Source organism: Halichoeres trimaculatus, unplaced genomic scaffold (genome assembly GCF_033239565.1).
Source record: "Halichoeres trimaculatus isolate MK-OKI-2021-1 unplaced genomic scaffold, fHalTri1.1 fHalTri1_scaffold_16, whole genome shotgun sequence".
Taxonomy (NCBI): Eukaryota; Metazoa; Chordata; class Actinopteri; order Labriformes; family Labridae; genus Halichoeres; species Halichoeres trimaculatus.
In genome coordinates, this window is record NW_027437194.1 from 31403980 (window position 1) to 31421003 (window position 17024).

General features: G+C 44.4%; 1 protein-coding gene across 3 annotated transcripts in view; it reads left to right on the plus strand.

The window, feature by feature from the left end:
• The window catches only part of LOC141805125 (patatin-like phospholipase domain-containing protein 7), a 66340-nt gene that overhangs the window by 12213 nt on the left and 37103 nt on the right, over positions 1-17024 (plus strand). For all 3 annotated transcript variants that reach the window (XM_074689877.1, XM_074689876.1, XM_074689878.1), the window contains 7 exons: positions 2950-3081; positions 3198-3321; positions 8980-9093; positions 9198-9264; positions 12721-12870; positions 13508-13571; positions 13793-13961. In XM_074689877.1, the coding sequence (XP_074545978.1) occupies positions 2950-3081; positions 3198-3321; positions 8980-9093; positions 9198-9264; positions 12721-12870; positions 13508-13571; positions 13793-13961 (820 nt within the window). The remainder of the gene's footprint in view (positions 1-2949; positions 3082-3197; positions 3322-8979; positions 9094-9197; positions 9265-12720; positions 12871-13507; positions 13572-13792; positions 13962-17024) is intronic.

Consider the following 17024-nt stretch of genomic DNA (forward strand, 5'->3'; position numbering starts at 1 on the left):
AGGGCTTCTCTATGCCTTTCCACCCTTTCCCCTGATATGGCCAACACTGCTCAGGGTACTCCATCAGGGACACCAACTCCTCCTGGTGGCCCCATTCTGGCCAGCCAGGACTTGGTTTTCAACTCTGCTGCGCAGACTCTGTCAGGGGACACCCTGGCGCCTCCCCAACCGGAAGGATCTTCTGTCCCAACTGGAAGGTCGGATCTAGCATCCCAGCCCCAGCCGCCTTCAACTCTTAGTGGCCAGACCCAATGCTGAGCTGCTGCATAGAGCCCATTAGAGCAACAATCCTGCAAGCCAGAGCCCAGTCAACACGGCTGCAGTATGCAAACAGGTGGAAGTTGTTCTCAAACTGGTGTTTGAGTTGTGAACTTGACCCAGTTAGCTGCTCTGTCCCGGTGGTTCTGGAGTTTCTTCAGTCCTTATTAGACAAGGGTCGCTCTCCCTCAACCCTGAGAGTGTATACTGCAGCTATTTCCTCCAGGCATGTGACAGTGGACAACCAAACAATAGGGAGTTACAGGCTTGTGACCCTCTTCTTGAGGGGAGCCTGGAGGCTGCAGCCACCAAAGCCACCGAAGACTCCAATCTGGGATCTGTCCATAGTGTTGGATGCCCTATGCAGGTCTCCCTTTGAGCCTCTTGATCGGGCAGAGCTTAAGTGGCTGTCTATGAAGACGGCTTTCCCCCTTACCATGACAACGGCAAAGCGGAGCTACATGCCTTATCAGTAAGCAACTCCTGTCTGAGGTGGAACTCAGATGGCTCAGGTGTAACTCTGTGGCCTAATACGGCATTCCTGCCAAGGGTGCTGGCGCACTCACACCTCAATAGACCCATTAAGCTGGCTAAGTTTGACCCCCAGCTGGAGGAGGGGTGTGAATGTAGGGAACAGCTTTGTCCAGTGCGGACCTTGAGGGCATATCTAGATGCCACTGCCTGCATATGAAGGTCAGAGCATCTCTTTGTGTGTCATAGTGGTGCCAAGAAGGGTTGTGCTCTCTCCAAACAGCCTATCTAACTGGATTGTTGAGGCCATTTCTTATGCATGTGAGTTGGCAGGCCAGGCCTTACCATCGGGGTGAAGGGTCACTCCACCAGAAGGGTATCTACTTCATGGGCATTGCTTAGAGGGGTGCCTGTGGCAGATGTATGTGCAGCAGCCTCATGGGCAGTGCCAAGCACGTTCACAAAGTACTACAGAGTCAATGTGGCCACTTCCCATCCACTTGGGATGGTCCTTCAGCCGGGGTCCTGTGCCTCATCTTGTTAAGGTGGGTACCCAGGATTCCTCGCGACACTGTTGGTATAAGTCATCCAGTGAGAAGAACTCCCTCTGGCAGTCAGGAAGGGTGAAATAAAACAAAGGTTACACATGTAACCACGGTTTCATGAACCCTGGATGACTGCCAGAGTTCTCAGTTGCTCAGAATTCCCAAGTCGCAAGAAGACTCTGTGGGAATGAGTGTCCGGATGACACCGGTAGTTATACCTCCCACGGGTCATCCGGGGTCACATGTGACTTTGTTGATATTAATACTCGGCCTGCACTTGCGGGAGATGGAGACATCTAGTGAGAAGAACTGCCTCTGGCAGTCATCCAGGGTTCATAAAACCGTGGTTACATGTGTAACCTTCTTTTTATACAGAAGCTTTAGGAATAGCTATTTTTTTACTAAGATGCAAAAACATTGAAAGCATTTTTTATAATTACATCTAGAACAGAAATTGTGGGCAAATTCGTTTCAGCTGAAGATTTTTATTTTTAATCATTAAATAGCTGCTCAGACCAGCTGATTGATTATGTTTATATCTATGTTTAATTATAATTAGGGATGGGTGTAGAAAACCAGTTCTTGTTAGTAATTGATAAGAAATGTTTCAATCCATGGATATCATTAGCCTTTGTGCTTAACGATCCCCTTATTGATTCTTTACACTATGCCAGAGCTGTTGGACCTTATGTCAACCAGTCTGCCACAGCTATTGTAGCTTAGCAGATGATAACAGTTTCCAAAGAGAACTGTGATTCAGGATTTTCAGCTTGGAGTTTTACTGAAGAACTGAACTCACCAAAAAATGAACATAACTCTCTTACAAGAAATTTCTATTCACTATATTTAAGAGGGTAAAAATCTCCTTAATTAAACATGTTAGAAACGGATCAGGGCTAGCTTGATGTCAACATATATAGGAAATTGTGTTGATATGCTTGTGGTTGGCATATACATGTAATAACTTCGATTTTGCACCAGAATTTCAGCTTTCATCTCAAAAACATATCACAACTACTCTTTGTGAACAATTCTTAAAAATCGTAAATGTCAAAATTCTTGCAGACAAATGAAAAAAAAAGTTATGTGCAGGCTCATGGTAGGCGTCATAACTATGTCTGGATTCCAAATAACATAGAGCATTGCTACATCCACTTTTAGACACTGGATGGCCTACTTCAGTCAGTAACATAAAACAGTACATCATTGTCACTTGATGTGAGATTTTTATTTATTTTTATTTATTTACCTCCAGAGATATCCAGATCCAGTGACCAGTTTTGCATTTATTCATTTGTAAATTCAATTAAATGTTGTTGATACAGAAAACCTGCTCCTTTTTGTACAGAGAAAGGAAGGAAGAATTGATAGGGGATTTGATAAGGAACAGAATTGATAAGCAGAATCAATAAGGGCATTGGTGTATTAATAAAATCTTAGCAATACCTATCCCTAGTTTTATTAGGTTGTCAATGACGTCCTTTAGTGCATATTCTTAAAGGTTAGATCTCTTTCTTGACTTAATTTTAAGAAAATGGCTGTGACTGTATTTTGGCTTTGTATGGCAGCCCAGACTGTAGATTATAAGACCTGGAACATTAACAATCAAGAAACAATTAGAGGGTATTTGGGTTGTCTTGCTCCTTGTCAGTGAATGTCTCTGTCTCCTCTTCAGAATTATGCGAGTGGAGCCTAAGTTTGTGCTGAACGTGGCTCACACTGTGGTGAAGAGGATGTCGTCGTTTGTCAGACAGATTGACTTTGCTCTAGACTGGATGGCTGTGGAAGCTGGTAGAGCTGTCTACAGGTATACCCCTTATAACCTTTAAAATGACTGAAATCATATCAAGAAGTCTGCTTGTTTTAGACTATGGGCTTGTTTGTCTATTTACACTAAAATGAAGTTTTATCTGTATTTTCCAGACAGGGAGAAAAGTCAGACAGTACATTCATAGTGCTGAGTGGTCGACTGCGCTCTGTCATCCTTAAGGAAGATGGCAAGAAGGAGCTGATTGGAGAGTATGGACGTGGGGATTTGATCGGAGTGGTAAGGATGGCAAGAGGGGAGGCACAGATGGTGACGAGTAAACAAAAAACTATGACTATCTACTCTGATTGCATTGTGCTGAGATTTTATTCACTTCTAGCACCCTCATTAGTGTTAATGACAGTGTATCAGGATAAGTGTGCAAAACTTGCAGACACATGAGGAAAATATTTTATCACACAGAAGTTAATCATCACATTGGTTTCATACTCACTGTCAGAAATTATGAGGTATACATGAAACACAGTTAGCTCCTCCAAAGCATAAGCAAAAGACGACTATTAATCTCAGAAGACAAAAACTAAACCAGTTACATCCTAGATATATTTATGAGAAAAGGTCCATTCATCCATCCATCCATCTTCTGCCGCTTATCCAGGGTAGGGTCGCAGGGGCAGCAGCCTTAGCAGGGAAGCCCAGACTTCCCTCTCCCTAGCTTCTTTGTCCAGCTCTTCTTGGGGGATCCCGAGACGTTCCCAGGCCAGCTGAGAGATGTAGTCTCCCCAGCTTGTCCTGGGTCTGCCCCGGGGTCTCCTCCCGGGGTGACGTGCCCTAAGCACCTCACCAGGGAGGCGTCCGGGAGGCATTCTCATCAGATGCCCCAGCCGCCTCATCTGGCTCCTCTCAACGCGGAGGAGCAGCGGCTCTACTCCGAGCTCCTCCCGAATAGCCGAGCTTCTCACCCTATCTTCTAGGGTGAGCCCGGTCTCCCTACGGAGGAAGCTCATTTTGGCTGCTTGTACCCCGGGTCTTGTTCCTTCGGTCACTACCCAAAGCTCATGACCATAGGTGAGGGTGGGAACGAAGATCGACTGGTAAACAGAGAGCTTTGCCTTCTGGCTCAGCTCCCTCTTCACCACTACAGACCTGTGCAGAGTCCACATTACTGCAGACCCTGCACCGATCCGCCTTTCGATCTCTCGCTCCATCCTTCCCTCACTCTGAACAAGACTCCAAGATACCTAAACCCCTTCACTTGGGACAGGATCTCATCCCCGACCCGGAGAGGGCACTCCACCCTTTTCCGGCTGAGGACCATGGACTTGGATTTGGAGGTGCTGATTCTCATCCCAGCTGCTTCACACTAGGCTGCAAACCGATCCAGAGAGAGTTGAAGGTTTGATAAATGGCTTGATGAAGCCAACAGGACCACATCATCTGCAAAAAGCAGTGATCAAATCCTGAGGTCACCAAAACAGACCCCCCAATGCGGACCAAGCTCTGGCACTGGTCGTACAAGGAACGGACGGCTGGTAACAAGCACCCTGACACCCTATACTCCCGGAGAACCCCCCACAGGACTCCCTGTGGGACACGGTCGAATGCCTTCTCCAAGTCTACAAAACACATGTTGACAGGTTGGGCAAACTCCCATGCACCCTCGAGGACCCTGCTGTGGGTATAGAGCTGGTCCACAGTTCCACGGCCAGGGAAAAAAACCACATTGCTCCTCCTGAATCCGAGGTTCCACTATCCTACAGACCTCTCCCCGAATAGACCTTACCATGGAGGCTGAGGAGTGTGATCCCCCTTATTGTTGGAACACACCCTCCGGTCTCCCCTCTTAAAAAGAAGGACCTCCACCCCAGTCTGCCAATCCAGAGGCACTGTCCATGTCCACGTGATGTTGCAAAGTCGTGTAAGCCACGACAGCTCCACAACATCCAGGGCCTTAAGGAGCTCTGGGCAAATCTCATCCACCCCTGGGGCCCTGCCACCAAGGAGACCTCAAACCCAGAGATAGAAGAGCCCACCCCTACATTCCCAGGCCCTGCTTCCTCCAAGGAAGGTGTGTTGGTGGGATTGAGGAGGTCTTCGAAGTATTCCTTCCACCGATCCACAACATCCCAAGTCGAGGTCAACAGCGCACTGTTGACCCCCCTGAACACAATGTTTACAGTGCATTGCTTCCCCCTCCTGAGATGCTGGATGGTGGTCCAGGCGTGGCGTGGCGTGGCGTTTCCCCGAATCACACCCCTCCAGGTCTCACTGTCATTGCCGACGTGAGCGTTCAGGTCCCCCAGCAGGACGTGGGAATCCCCAGATGGAGCACTCTCTAGAACTCCCTCCAAGGAATCCAAAAAGGGTGGATGTTCTGAACTGCTATTTGGACCATAGCCACAAACAACAGTCAGGATCTGTGCCCCCACCAAATGCGGAGGGGGGCTACCCTCTCGTCCACCGGGGTGTGCTCTAATGTACAGGCACCGAGCCTGGGGGCAATGAATATCGCCACCCCTGCCCGCTGCATCTCACCATTGGCAACTCCACTCCTTGAGGTGAGGCCGACTATATCTAGCCCGAAATTCTCAATCTCGCGCACCAGCTCAGGCTCCTTCCCCGGCAGAGAGTTGACATTACATGTCCCTGCCTTCGGTTGCCGCCCAACAATTCACACTGCACCCGACCCCTATGGCCCCTCCTGCGGGTAGTGAGCCCACGGGAAGGGGGTCCCTGGTTGGCTCTTCTGGCTGTGCCCAGCTGGGCCCCATCGGTGCAGGCCCGGCCACCAGGCGCTCGTCATTGTGCCCCACCCCGAGGCTTGGTTCCTGGAGGGAGCCCTGGTGACCCATGTCCAGGCAAGGGAAATCTAGAACCATTTTCATTACTCATCATAAGGGGTCTTTGTGAGCTACAATTTGTCATCTAGGACCTGTTTGTCATGGCATAAAGCCCCTGACAACTTAGCTCCTAGGGTCATTGGGACACGCAAACCCCTCCACCATGATAGGGTGGTAGCTCACTCATGGAGGGGGGTACAATCTACATAAACAGAAAGGCTTATACTGGAAGAGACTGTGAGGAGGATCTTTATCAATTAAACTGCAGCACTACCTTTTGGCTTGGAGTCTCACACACTGTCATGGAGATGTGACCTTTAACAAGGCATGTGTTTGTTTTGGAACTGAATGTAGATCAGATGTACTGACAGCCCGGTGATCTGAGAAGTGTCTGTTACATGTAACATTAGTGAATCCTGGCTATGTCCTCCCAGTGTTCATCTACCAACTCCAACCTCACCAAGCAGAGCCAAGCAGTAACCTGGCTCTTCATTTTATTGATGGACTCTCAAGTTTGAACAGACCACTGCAGAATAACTGCTGCATGTGGGTTGGAATGAATGTTATCACAATCAGCTTAACCTGTGTTTCAGCCTTTAGCTTGTGCTTTAACTTTTAGCTTGTGCTTCAGTCTTCAGCTCAGTGGCTCCAGTGTCCACCATCACTACAAAATTAGGGTGTCTTCACACCTGATAGTGCGCACCCTGGTGCGGCTTGGAATGTCATATTGATACTTTGTTGCCATTTTGCAGTTAGTGAGGTTCCTTTCACATCTGTGTTTGTCACTCGGGACCAAACACTGCAGTATTTTGAGAGCGTCATGTTTCCATGACGACAACAGCTAGAGCGCGTGCAGCGTACTTTCAGTTGGAAGCTGGAAGCGCAGAGAGAACTGTTTGCTTAAATCAGAGGTGATGGGGAGTCAAATAGGCCTACGCCGAGTTTTTATAGTGCTTAAAATTCATTTCTATATTGTTTGTGTGTATAACCATCTGCAAACAATAGTGTTTGAAAATGAAGCGCAGCTGCGGCTTGAAAAAAGCATACAGATGCACTGGAGACGCCCATACTTTTTTTTTTTATCCCCGAGGGGAAATTCAGAAATAATGATTCTTACCATGTACCGTGAGATCCTCATCAGACGGAGATACACACGACCGACAAGGTAATTAATGCCTGTTATATGATAGGCCATATAAAACGATGTGTTTTTGACGTGAGGAGTCAGGGGAGAGCCCTGCTTTTTAGATGAGTATATAAGGGTAGTTAAGGATGTTGGAGTGCGCAGCTGTCCTGCATCACAAACAAAACTCCACGGGAGCCCTCTAAAGTCAAACTCGCAGAGTTCGCCTGACAGTTGCATCGCACCAGAGTGCGGCTGCTTTCACACCACAGCTGGTGCGCACCAGAGTCCGATTTTGGTTTCACACCAACCCAAACGGGACCACATATAGGTCAATCTAAATTTGGGTCGACCTTACACTGTAGGTGTGAAAACACCCTTAGTTATAAAAATTGTTTTCATCAAAGGAACATGGATCTCTCTTCTCGCTACTAAACTTCATCAGCTAGCGTGGTGTTGTCATTGAGACTTATCCCTAAATTCCACCACATGAGCAGTGCAGCGCAGCGGTCTTGCTCTGATTGTCAAACCCCACTGAAAGCAGCGCGCTGCGCTGCTCAATCGGGAGGAGGGGGGGGCTGGAGGGCTGGTCCTCGGGGAGTCACAGGCTCTCGTGTGAATAGCGATACCACACTATCAGCATCAACTCCCATAAGTTTTGATATGTCAGTCCACATTTTGCCCTTTCTGCCTGTATCATTATAAAAAGGATGTTTGGGATCGTACAGAATGTTGAACTGCTCCACTACCAAGATCAGATTCTCTTCATCCGTCGTGTTGCGTCTGGGATCCTCCAACTGACTGTTTCACCTGATGCACGTGCCTCCAGATGTGACATATTAATAACATATTGGGGAAATTTAGGTTCGAGGGTTTGTGCATTGTGTTTTATTTTGAATCTTGCGGGTACTTCACACGGTGACTTCCTGTCTAGTGCTTTCTTATTGACAGTGAATTTACCAGGTTTGGAAGTGGTTGCGCAGAAAATAGACCTGAAGCATATTTAGACCTGAAGCGCCTGGCGCTTCAGCGGCAGGTGCAGTGGAATTTGCCTGATAAATTACAATGGAAGCTAAGTGCTCAGCAGTAAAATTCAAAGGCATGCGGTGGAATTTAGCAGTTAGGCGTGCCGTAAATCAATCAGTTGCTGCTTGACTTGATCGGGAAGCTGAAGGTAGCATTTAGGAATAACATACATTGGCGCTATTGATCTCATTTTAAAGTGTGGATTTTGAACAGACAAAAATTGAGGAGGGAAACTTTTTCAAGATCACTCAAAAAGTCCTAACAGCCCCTTTAATCTCAGTAATATTAAGTTCGCATTGAGTTAACTATTCTGATGAATGAACTATGAGTAAATATTTTGCCTTTTTTTTCAGCTTTTTGTTTATTTTTATCTTAATAGGAAGAAAAATGCTCAGAATTGGTTTACCTAGAAGGCAAAACCAGCCATTGTGTTTTTTCACAGAGTTGTCAGCTATGAGTCTGAAAACAGAAAATAATAATAGCCCTGTTTGAAATTGAGTTTTGATAAATCTCATGAAGTTAATTCATTTTCTAACATTTAACCCTCTGTGTTGGCAGCTCTTCTCAACCGAGATGCCTCAAATAATACCAAGAATGTTGGGTGCTATGGTTACTTTTACCTACAGGAAGGAGATGATTTAGCAACTTCCGTAATGGAGGGCAAAAGGTTGTTCTTCTATAAAAAAAAGTTAACACAGATGTGTTGACCTCACCTGAGGATCACAAGATGAAAAGGTCTTATTTATAGCTCCATTTCGCCAGAGGCTATTAAAGACTTGAATAGGAAAGGTACAAAGCCCACCTGTCATTGAGTTGCACGGACATTTTTGACGTTCTGTAATCCTTAGAGTAGAAAGCAAGGAGTGATTGTGGTAAGTGTTACTTATGATCAATAAAGCTGATTCTATCTAAAGTAAACAACATCAATTATCTTTTGTTTCGCTGCAGGTAGAGGCCCTGACTCATCAGAACAGAGCCACCACAGTGCATGCTGTACGAGACTCTGAGCTGGCCAAGTTACCAGAGGGAGCTCTCAGCTCTATCAAGAGAAAGTTCCCACAGGTACGTTCAGTTAACAGTGATTTCCCGTGGGGTGGGTCAGCTATTAGACTGCTCTAGACCACCACAAGAAGCCTTTTAATAATCTTTGGATTATCTGTGCTTAGGTGGTTACCAGGTTGATCCACTTATTAGGACAGAAGATCCTTCAACAAGTTAATGGTCCTCTGACAGGTGCGTGTGTGTGTGTGTGTGTGTGTGTGTGTGTGTGTGTGTGTGTGTGTGTGTGTGTGTGTGTGTGTGTGTGTGTGTGGGGGGGGGGGGTTGTCTGTCTCTCTGTCTGTCTATCTATCTACCTGCCTGCCTGTGTGTATGATAACTATTGAGCAATAGTTATCAGGTCAGTTACGGGAAACTATTCCGTCATTCATATCATGTCGACTAGCCCAGATAACATTTGTGTTTTTGTCAGCGCGGCAGTGCCCTGCTCCCACTGTAAGACATGAACGACCTGCAGTAAATTATGCGTTCAAGTGGCATCAGCCCTAAAAAAAAAAAAAACTCTTCCTGATCGGGAAAATTTAAGAGTTCTCCCTTATGTTGGAAAAAGATTTGTTAACCCGGTCATATTGTGGTAGTTACAGACTTGAATTGACATTCACAATTTTTTTTCCCGTGTTACACTTAAACAATAGAAATATAAACTCAAAAAGGCCGAAAGAAGTTCTAGTAAACGTGGTAACCGTGAATTTCTGTCATACCCTAAATGCAGCACATGCCCACAGGACAGCATGTTTATGCTTCAAAACAGAAAACATTGAGTCGACTGTGTGGGACTTCTTCAAAGTTTCGGACAAAGTGTAACCATCGCTTCAATTGAGTTTTGAAAGTATAAGAGGACACCTGGGCTGCTAAAGATGGTAATAACGTAAACACAACTGCAATGAGCCACCGGGACGTATACACTTTTGAAAAACCCAAGAAATTCGCCAGACGTGACCCACGGGCTAAGGTAATTTAAGAATTGTTAAGAATACAGTATCAGGTCAGAACATTTGCCATCTTTAGAAGTAGTAAAGCTCATGGCTTATCCCCTCTCTCTTTGTGTAGCTGCATTTCCTTTACACCTTATCGCAAATTAAAGCGATATTTCTGAAGTTTCTAAAAAAGTACAATTGCGCCTTGCCGGGGTCTCCGTTACGAATAGAATTGTGCACAACTTGAGTAAAGTAAGGCGTAATGTCCGTCCTGACGCTGCACTGATGATGATGCCGATTCATAAACATTAGTGTTTTTATTCACTGGTCAAACTGTCAGCCGTGATCACGCTAACTTAAAACAGGCATAAGAAAACACTGGATGAAAATCATCATCGCCAGCTCACCTGCTCTCTCACTCTCTCACAAACACACACCTCCACCCCTCCCTCCTGCTGCACTCTGACCAGCTCACAGCCGTCCTGATGCCTTCACCACTAACGGTCAAAAATACGAACATCTGCACTGAACACAGGTCTAGCAGCAGAGCTGTTCCAGTATAAACACCAGAGTCCGTATGTGTAGCAGTGGACACATCCGAGGAGGTGAAGGAGGTGCGTTTTTAGGATAATGTGACATGTTTTTAGGATAACGTGACATGTTTTTGCCAATAACGGTCTTTCCATTGCACTTGAGTGATAAATTTCAATATTAAAACTTATGAAACATTTTTGTGGAAATTTCCTGTTTCTGGTGAAGAATGAAATAGAGACTTCTGCCAGCCAGCAAGGTTTTATTTTCCTTTGCAAAGAAAAAGGTCAGTCAACACGTGAGCGGTCAAAGTGAAGAAAGACCCCGAACCTAGTTGGAGCTCAACATTTATGCTTGAGAGAAACGCCCCAAAAGGTACTGTTCACACCCCTCTGTCTGCTACAGGAAATCACATTGAGATCAGAGGCCAAGAAGTTGGGCTGAAGGTGTTAGAAGTCTAGACACAAGACAAAAGGGTCTGGAAGCTTATTGAAGAATCAGGAGATGGGGTGTCTCAAGGAAGCAGGATACGGGGCATCTCAAGTAGTGAAAACAAAGACAATAAAATTACTATTACAACATCTCCTCATGAGAGATATAAAACTTTTTATCCAAATTTGAGAGTTTTTTTTTTTTCAAAATTTTGGCATTTCCATTACAATTTTTTGCAACATTTAAGTTTTGCGCAATTCTAGATGTGATCGAAATGCAGCTTGTGTGTCTGTCTGTCTGTGTCTGTCACTATTTTTCTAAACCTTCCACGATAGTAAAAGAAGACCTGAACCTGATCTACTGTAGTGAATAGATATCCATTTGAATGTAACCATAAGCCAAAGTCCTTTTAGATAGATAGATAGATAGATAGATAGATAGATAGATAGATAGATAGATAGATAGATAGACAGACAGATAGATGAATAGATAGATAGATAGATAGATAGATAGATAGATAGATAGATAGATAGATAGATAGATAGATAGATAGATAGATATTGTTACGACCCAGGCTAGGGGTACTGGGAAATAACATAAGTGACCTCTCCTGTCTCACCACCAGAGTGTCTCAACACAGAAACAAAGTAAAGAAACGGAATCAAGTTGGCAGTCCTAACCCAATATTTAATTTTTTTTAAAGGTTTTTTTTTACTTAGGTTACCTCATGGAGGAACAGCAAACGAACAAAGAAACAAACAAAAATCACTCTGGTAAATCAAAAAAACCTTACCTAACACTGAAGTTTAAAAAAAAAAACATACAAACCCTGGGACTGACTCCCTGACCATAAAAACAGGAGAAAAAATGATCCCCCTTCCCATGCTGTTCCCAGTCTGATCTATAATGATCTCGCACACACACACACACACACACACACACACACACACACACACACACACACACACACACACACACACACAGATATACAACACTCCAATCTAGCTTCAAACGAATGGCAGTGGTAAGGCAGAAGGGCCGGCGTCTGAATTACCGGAACCCTCTTTGAAAGTCCCGTCGTTTGAGTCCAGCCAATCGCTCTCCGCCATGTTACGTCCTCTTCCAACCAGGAGCCGGTGCGTCCCCACTCCCCTCAGCCAATCATAGGTCACACGGCAAGGAGAACGACAGAGGAGAGACAGAGGACAGAGAGAGAAACAAACAAAACAGCGCTTCTCCATCCGCACTACAAACAAATATGACTCACAATCATAACAATAGATAGTAACTTCATTAATCCCTTGGGAAGGTTACCCCAGGAAATTCAGATTTCAGCAGCAGTAGCACCAAAGAATAGAACCAGCATCCAAGTACAAAAAATATATAGGATACAAACTCAAGTTATATACAAGCACTATATTGAACAAGGTAGGTGCAATTATTATAGTATTTTGGTTTTGTTCATAGAATTCATGTCATGATCTTAGGTAGATATATAAATGTTTGAGTGTGTGTTATCGGTAAACAGTTATCTGTATTGGCCTTTAGAAACTGAAAGTTATCAGTTATTGGTACTGCTTCAAGAAAAAAGTTATCGTGCATCCCTACTGTGCTTGTGTGTGTGTCTGTGTGTGTGTAAATACACATATGCTGTTTCCCCACTGATGCTCAGGGTTTATCAACTATTGTAGGTGTTTCTGTCGGTTTACTGATAAGTAAGAGATTTATTAATATTGATGCCTTTCCCCAGCTCGCAGCTTGGCTCTCCACACCCCAGGCAGTAAGTGGGATGCAGGGAACCAAGCCTCCAACCTCTCCACAGTGGCAGTCCTTCCTGTCTCAGAAGAGGTACCACTCACAGCCTTCACACTGGAGCTGCAGCATGCGCTTATTGCAATAGGTATGGTAAAAACACATTATTAAATTTCACTACCATCTCTTACACCTCAAGTCATAGATCTCATTGTGTACATGTCTGACAGCTTTCTTAGAGGGAAAATGGATCCATGGTCACAAAGTCAATTGTGGTGTGTCTGCTCATGTTGTTTACAAGTACTCCTTGTTGGTAGCTTGTCTGGCTTTTCATTTGAGACGGTTCAACCAAATAGAATAAGCCACATCCCATACCTTCAGCACTGCGACTAGCTTTTGTTAGCTCTCAACTGATTGGTGACCAGCAATGTGGGCCAAATAAGGTCCAGGTTTGTAATCATCACCAAGGAATGGGGCACCGACCCACGATGTCATGTTTTTCTGTAATTATGCACTACAACATGAATAAAACAGCTCTGTCATAAACAAGTTGTTTGCAGAAGTTTCTACGCAAGTTGCGTGGAAAAACTGGATAGAATGGAACAGTCAATTTTGAGGGTTGTTTGGAGGCTGACATTTAATGGGAATCTAAGCGAAAGAGAGTCAGAGATCACTCTTGTCTCAATGCAGTAATACAGAACAGGGAGATAGAGCCCAGTTGGGAGGCTTTTCTGGAAATTTGGGATGAAGCCACAATAAGCTTTTCTGTAATCTTCCACACACAGGTCCCACTTTACTGCTGACCAGTGACATGATTAAACAGAGACTTGGGGCTGCAGCTCTCGACAGGTATGTTTCTTTCGGACCCAAAGCTCCCAGAAATACTGGGCTTTCATTCTCTTTTACATCATCTTACTCCTGGCTGGTTTATTTGTTTATTTTTTCAACGTTCCATCTCTCAACTTGCGTACTTGGTTTAAATGTGCTGTGTTGGCCCATCAAGGATAATGGATGTGCTTCAGGCAAAGCAGTGAACCCAGTACCTGTCACTAATGGATGTGTCTCCTCAGTGTGCATGAGTACCGGCTGTCTAGCTGGCTGGGACAACAGGAAGACATCCACCGCATTGTCCTTTACCAGACTGACTACACACTGACCCCGTGGACTCAACGCTGCATCCGTCAGGCTGACTGCATCATTATAGTGGGACTAGGGGAGCAGGACCCTGCCGTTGGGGAGGTAAGGATTCAAGCAGAGAAAGGTTGGGGACAAATTAGTGGTAAAGGTAGACATGAGTCATTAGGAATCCAGTGTCTCTATTCTGATTTGGGGTCTCTTAGACAAAAGTTTCTATGCTCTACAACAGGGGTTTTCAAAGTGTAAGACAGTGAGCCCCCTTCAGAGAACATGAAGTCACCAGGGGCCTCCCCTATTTTAATAAAACAAATACTACTTTTAATAAATGAGTAATCCACTCTGGTTTTAACCACAAAATAAACGAGTGTTTATTTCAAACATTCTGCCCCAATACAGTCTCCCAAAGTTAAGTTAAAATAGGTGAGAATTAGATGAATTTAGGTCAATGCCTATTTGTTCATTTATCATAATGACTACATAAACTCCAAACATCAAAATGAAATTAGATCACAGCTCTTGAGCCAGGAAAGAAAGCATGGTCACTGTGGCAGCAAAGAATAAAAGATCAATCAAAATGCAGTAAATAAAACATCGTTCAATCACAGATCAGTGATACACAGAGCTGCTTTTAGCATCTACAAAACTCCTGTTTAAGGCCCCGTTTACACGGAGACTCCCGCAACGATTCTTCCTTTGCGTTTTCAAAAGCCACCCGCGTTTACATGAGGACGGCGTGAAAACGATCCGCGTTCATACGACTCCAGGAGGAGAAGTCTCCTCTTCTGTTCTTTCTTTTTCTGCCGTTTTGTTGTGTGAGACGGTCGGCAATCCAACCATAACGCGCATTACCGCCAACTACTGGCTCAACTGGAAATGTGGCTGAGCGCGGAGCCTTCACCAGAAACTGCGAGTGCGCATGCGGTGACGTCAGCGTTTCACCCTGAGACGCTCCGCTCTGTGTTTACACGAAGCTGGATGGAGGAGCGGATTCAGATCTTTCCACTCTGGGGAGCGTTTTCAAAAGTTTGCGTTTTCACTGAAAACGCAACGTGGTCTCGTCTAAACGGAAGGCCAAAACGCAACGAAATGTTTGCGGAATCGACCGTTTTCGGCGTCGTGTAAACGGGGCCTAAGGAGACTGTTAAGAGCAGCTTTTCAAATGCAAATAGATTACAAATTCACAGCAAACAAGGGATACACTGTGGCCTTGGAGAATATGGTCTAAGAAAAACCCAACTCTAAATATCTGTTGTTATCACATACATGGGGTCTTGCGGGGTATGAGACCCCTAAATTGATACAGTGGAGGAAATAAGTATTTGAACCCCCGCTGATTTTGACAGTTTTCATACTAAGAAATAAAGGAAGAGTCTCAGATTTTTATGGCAGCTTTATTTTAACAGTGTGAGAAAGAATATTAAGAAAAAAAAACGAGAAAATTACATGAAATAAAAAATAAAAATTAATTTGCATTTCATTGAGGGAAATAAGTATTCGACCCTCTAGCAAAACATGACTCAATACTTAGTGGCAAGACCCTCGTTGGCAAGCACAGCAGTCAAACTGTCTTGTAGTTGCTTACTAGGTTGGCACACACATCTGGAGTAATTTTAGCCCACTCCTCTCTGCAGATCATCTCCAAATCCTGGAGGTTTTGAGGCTGGCGTTTGGAAACTCAAAGCTTCAGCTCTCTCCATAGATTTTCTATGGGATTAAGGTCAGGAGACTGGCTAGGCCAGGGGTGGGCAAACTTTTTGATTCGTGGGCCACAATGGGTTCTAACATTTGACATAGGGGCCGGACCAGGCGCAGATGGATGGAGTGCTTTGGTAACTATCAGGGTATCATTCGTTCATTCCATATCCGTTTTGGAATCCAAAAGCGGAATACAGATAACGACTAGTTATTCAATTTTTCGTTTTCAAATCAAAAATCAGAAAACAAATAACGGTCTATTTTTCGCTGTTTTGATCTTGTTTTGAAATCAAAATTAGAATATGAGAGAATGGAATTATAATGGGATTTTTAATCCGTGTATGGTTCGTTATTTCGTCATTCTGTTTCAAAACAAAATTTAAAAAAAAACAAAAAACGAATAAACTGACTTGTTTTTTTGTTTTCTGTTTTCAAACCAAAACGGAAAAACAGAATTACAGAAAAACAGAAAAATGTGGTTTTTCTGTCCTGGTTTTAAAAATGAAAAAACAAAAAATAATAAAAGATTGTGTCAAAATTGTTTGTGTGATATTTTAATATTAAATGTGAACGTCTCTATATAAAAATTAGACAAATAACTCACATTGAAGGTTTATACAGACATGTTCCTCAGCTTTTTTTTTTTTTTTATTAGTAACAGATCGCTGACGATCCAATCCATCTTATCCGCGCGCATATGCGCACTTCCATGTGTTTCAATGAGTTTTGTTTTTTCCACTTTCCTTTTCTTAGGTCCGTTCATCTTTACAGAAGGGCTGATGGGTCAGAGGGTAAAGTGCAAACGTGGAGTAATAGGCCTACGCTTCACCTCAACAAAGCCAATGTATCTACATTGCGCCACCTAGTGGGAAAACATCAGAATTGCAGGGAAAATAAAATATTAACAAGGTTTATTCATTTAATTTTTTCAAGTTCGGCGGGCCGGATTAAAACGTTTACGCATGTGGCCCCCGGGCTGTAGTTTGCCCATGCCTGGGCTAGGCCATTCCATGACCTTGATGTGCTTCTTATGGAGCCACTCCTTTGTGTCCTTGGCTGTATGTTTTGGGTCGTTGTTGTGCTGGAAGATCCATCCATGACCCATTTTCAGTGTCCTGGCGGAGGCAAGGAGGTTGCCACTCAAGATTTTGCAATACATGGCCCCGCTCATCTTCCGGTAGATGCGGTGAAGTCGACCCGTCCCCTTAGAAGAGAAACACCCCCAAAACATAATGCTTCCACCGCCATGCTTGACAGTGGGGATGGTGTTCTTGGGGTCATATTCAGCATTTCCCTTCCTCCAAACACAACGAGTTGAGTTGAGGCCAAAGAGCTCGATTTTGGTCTCATCTGACGACAGCACCTTCTCCCAGTCTCTCTTGGATTCATTAATATGTTCATTTGCAAACTTGAGGTGGGCCTGGTTGTGAGCCTTCTTGAGCAGATGGACCTTGCGCGCACTGCAGGATT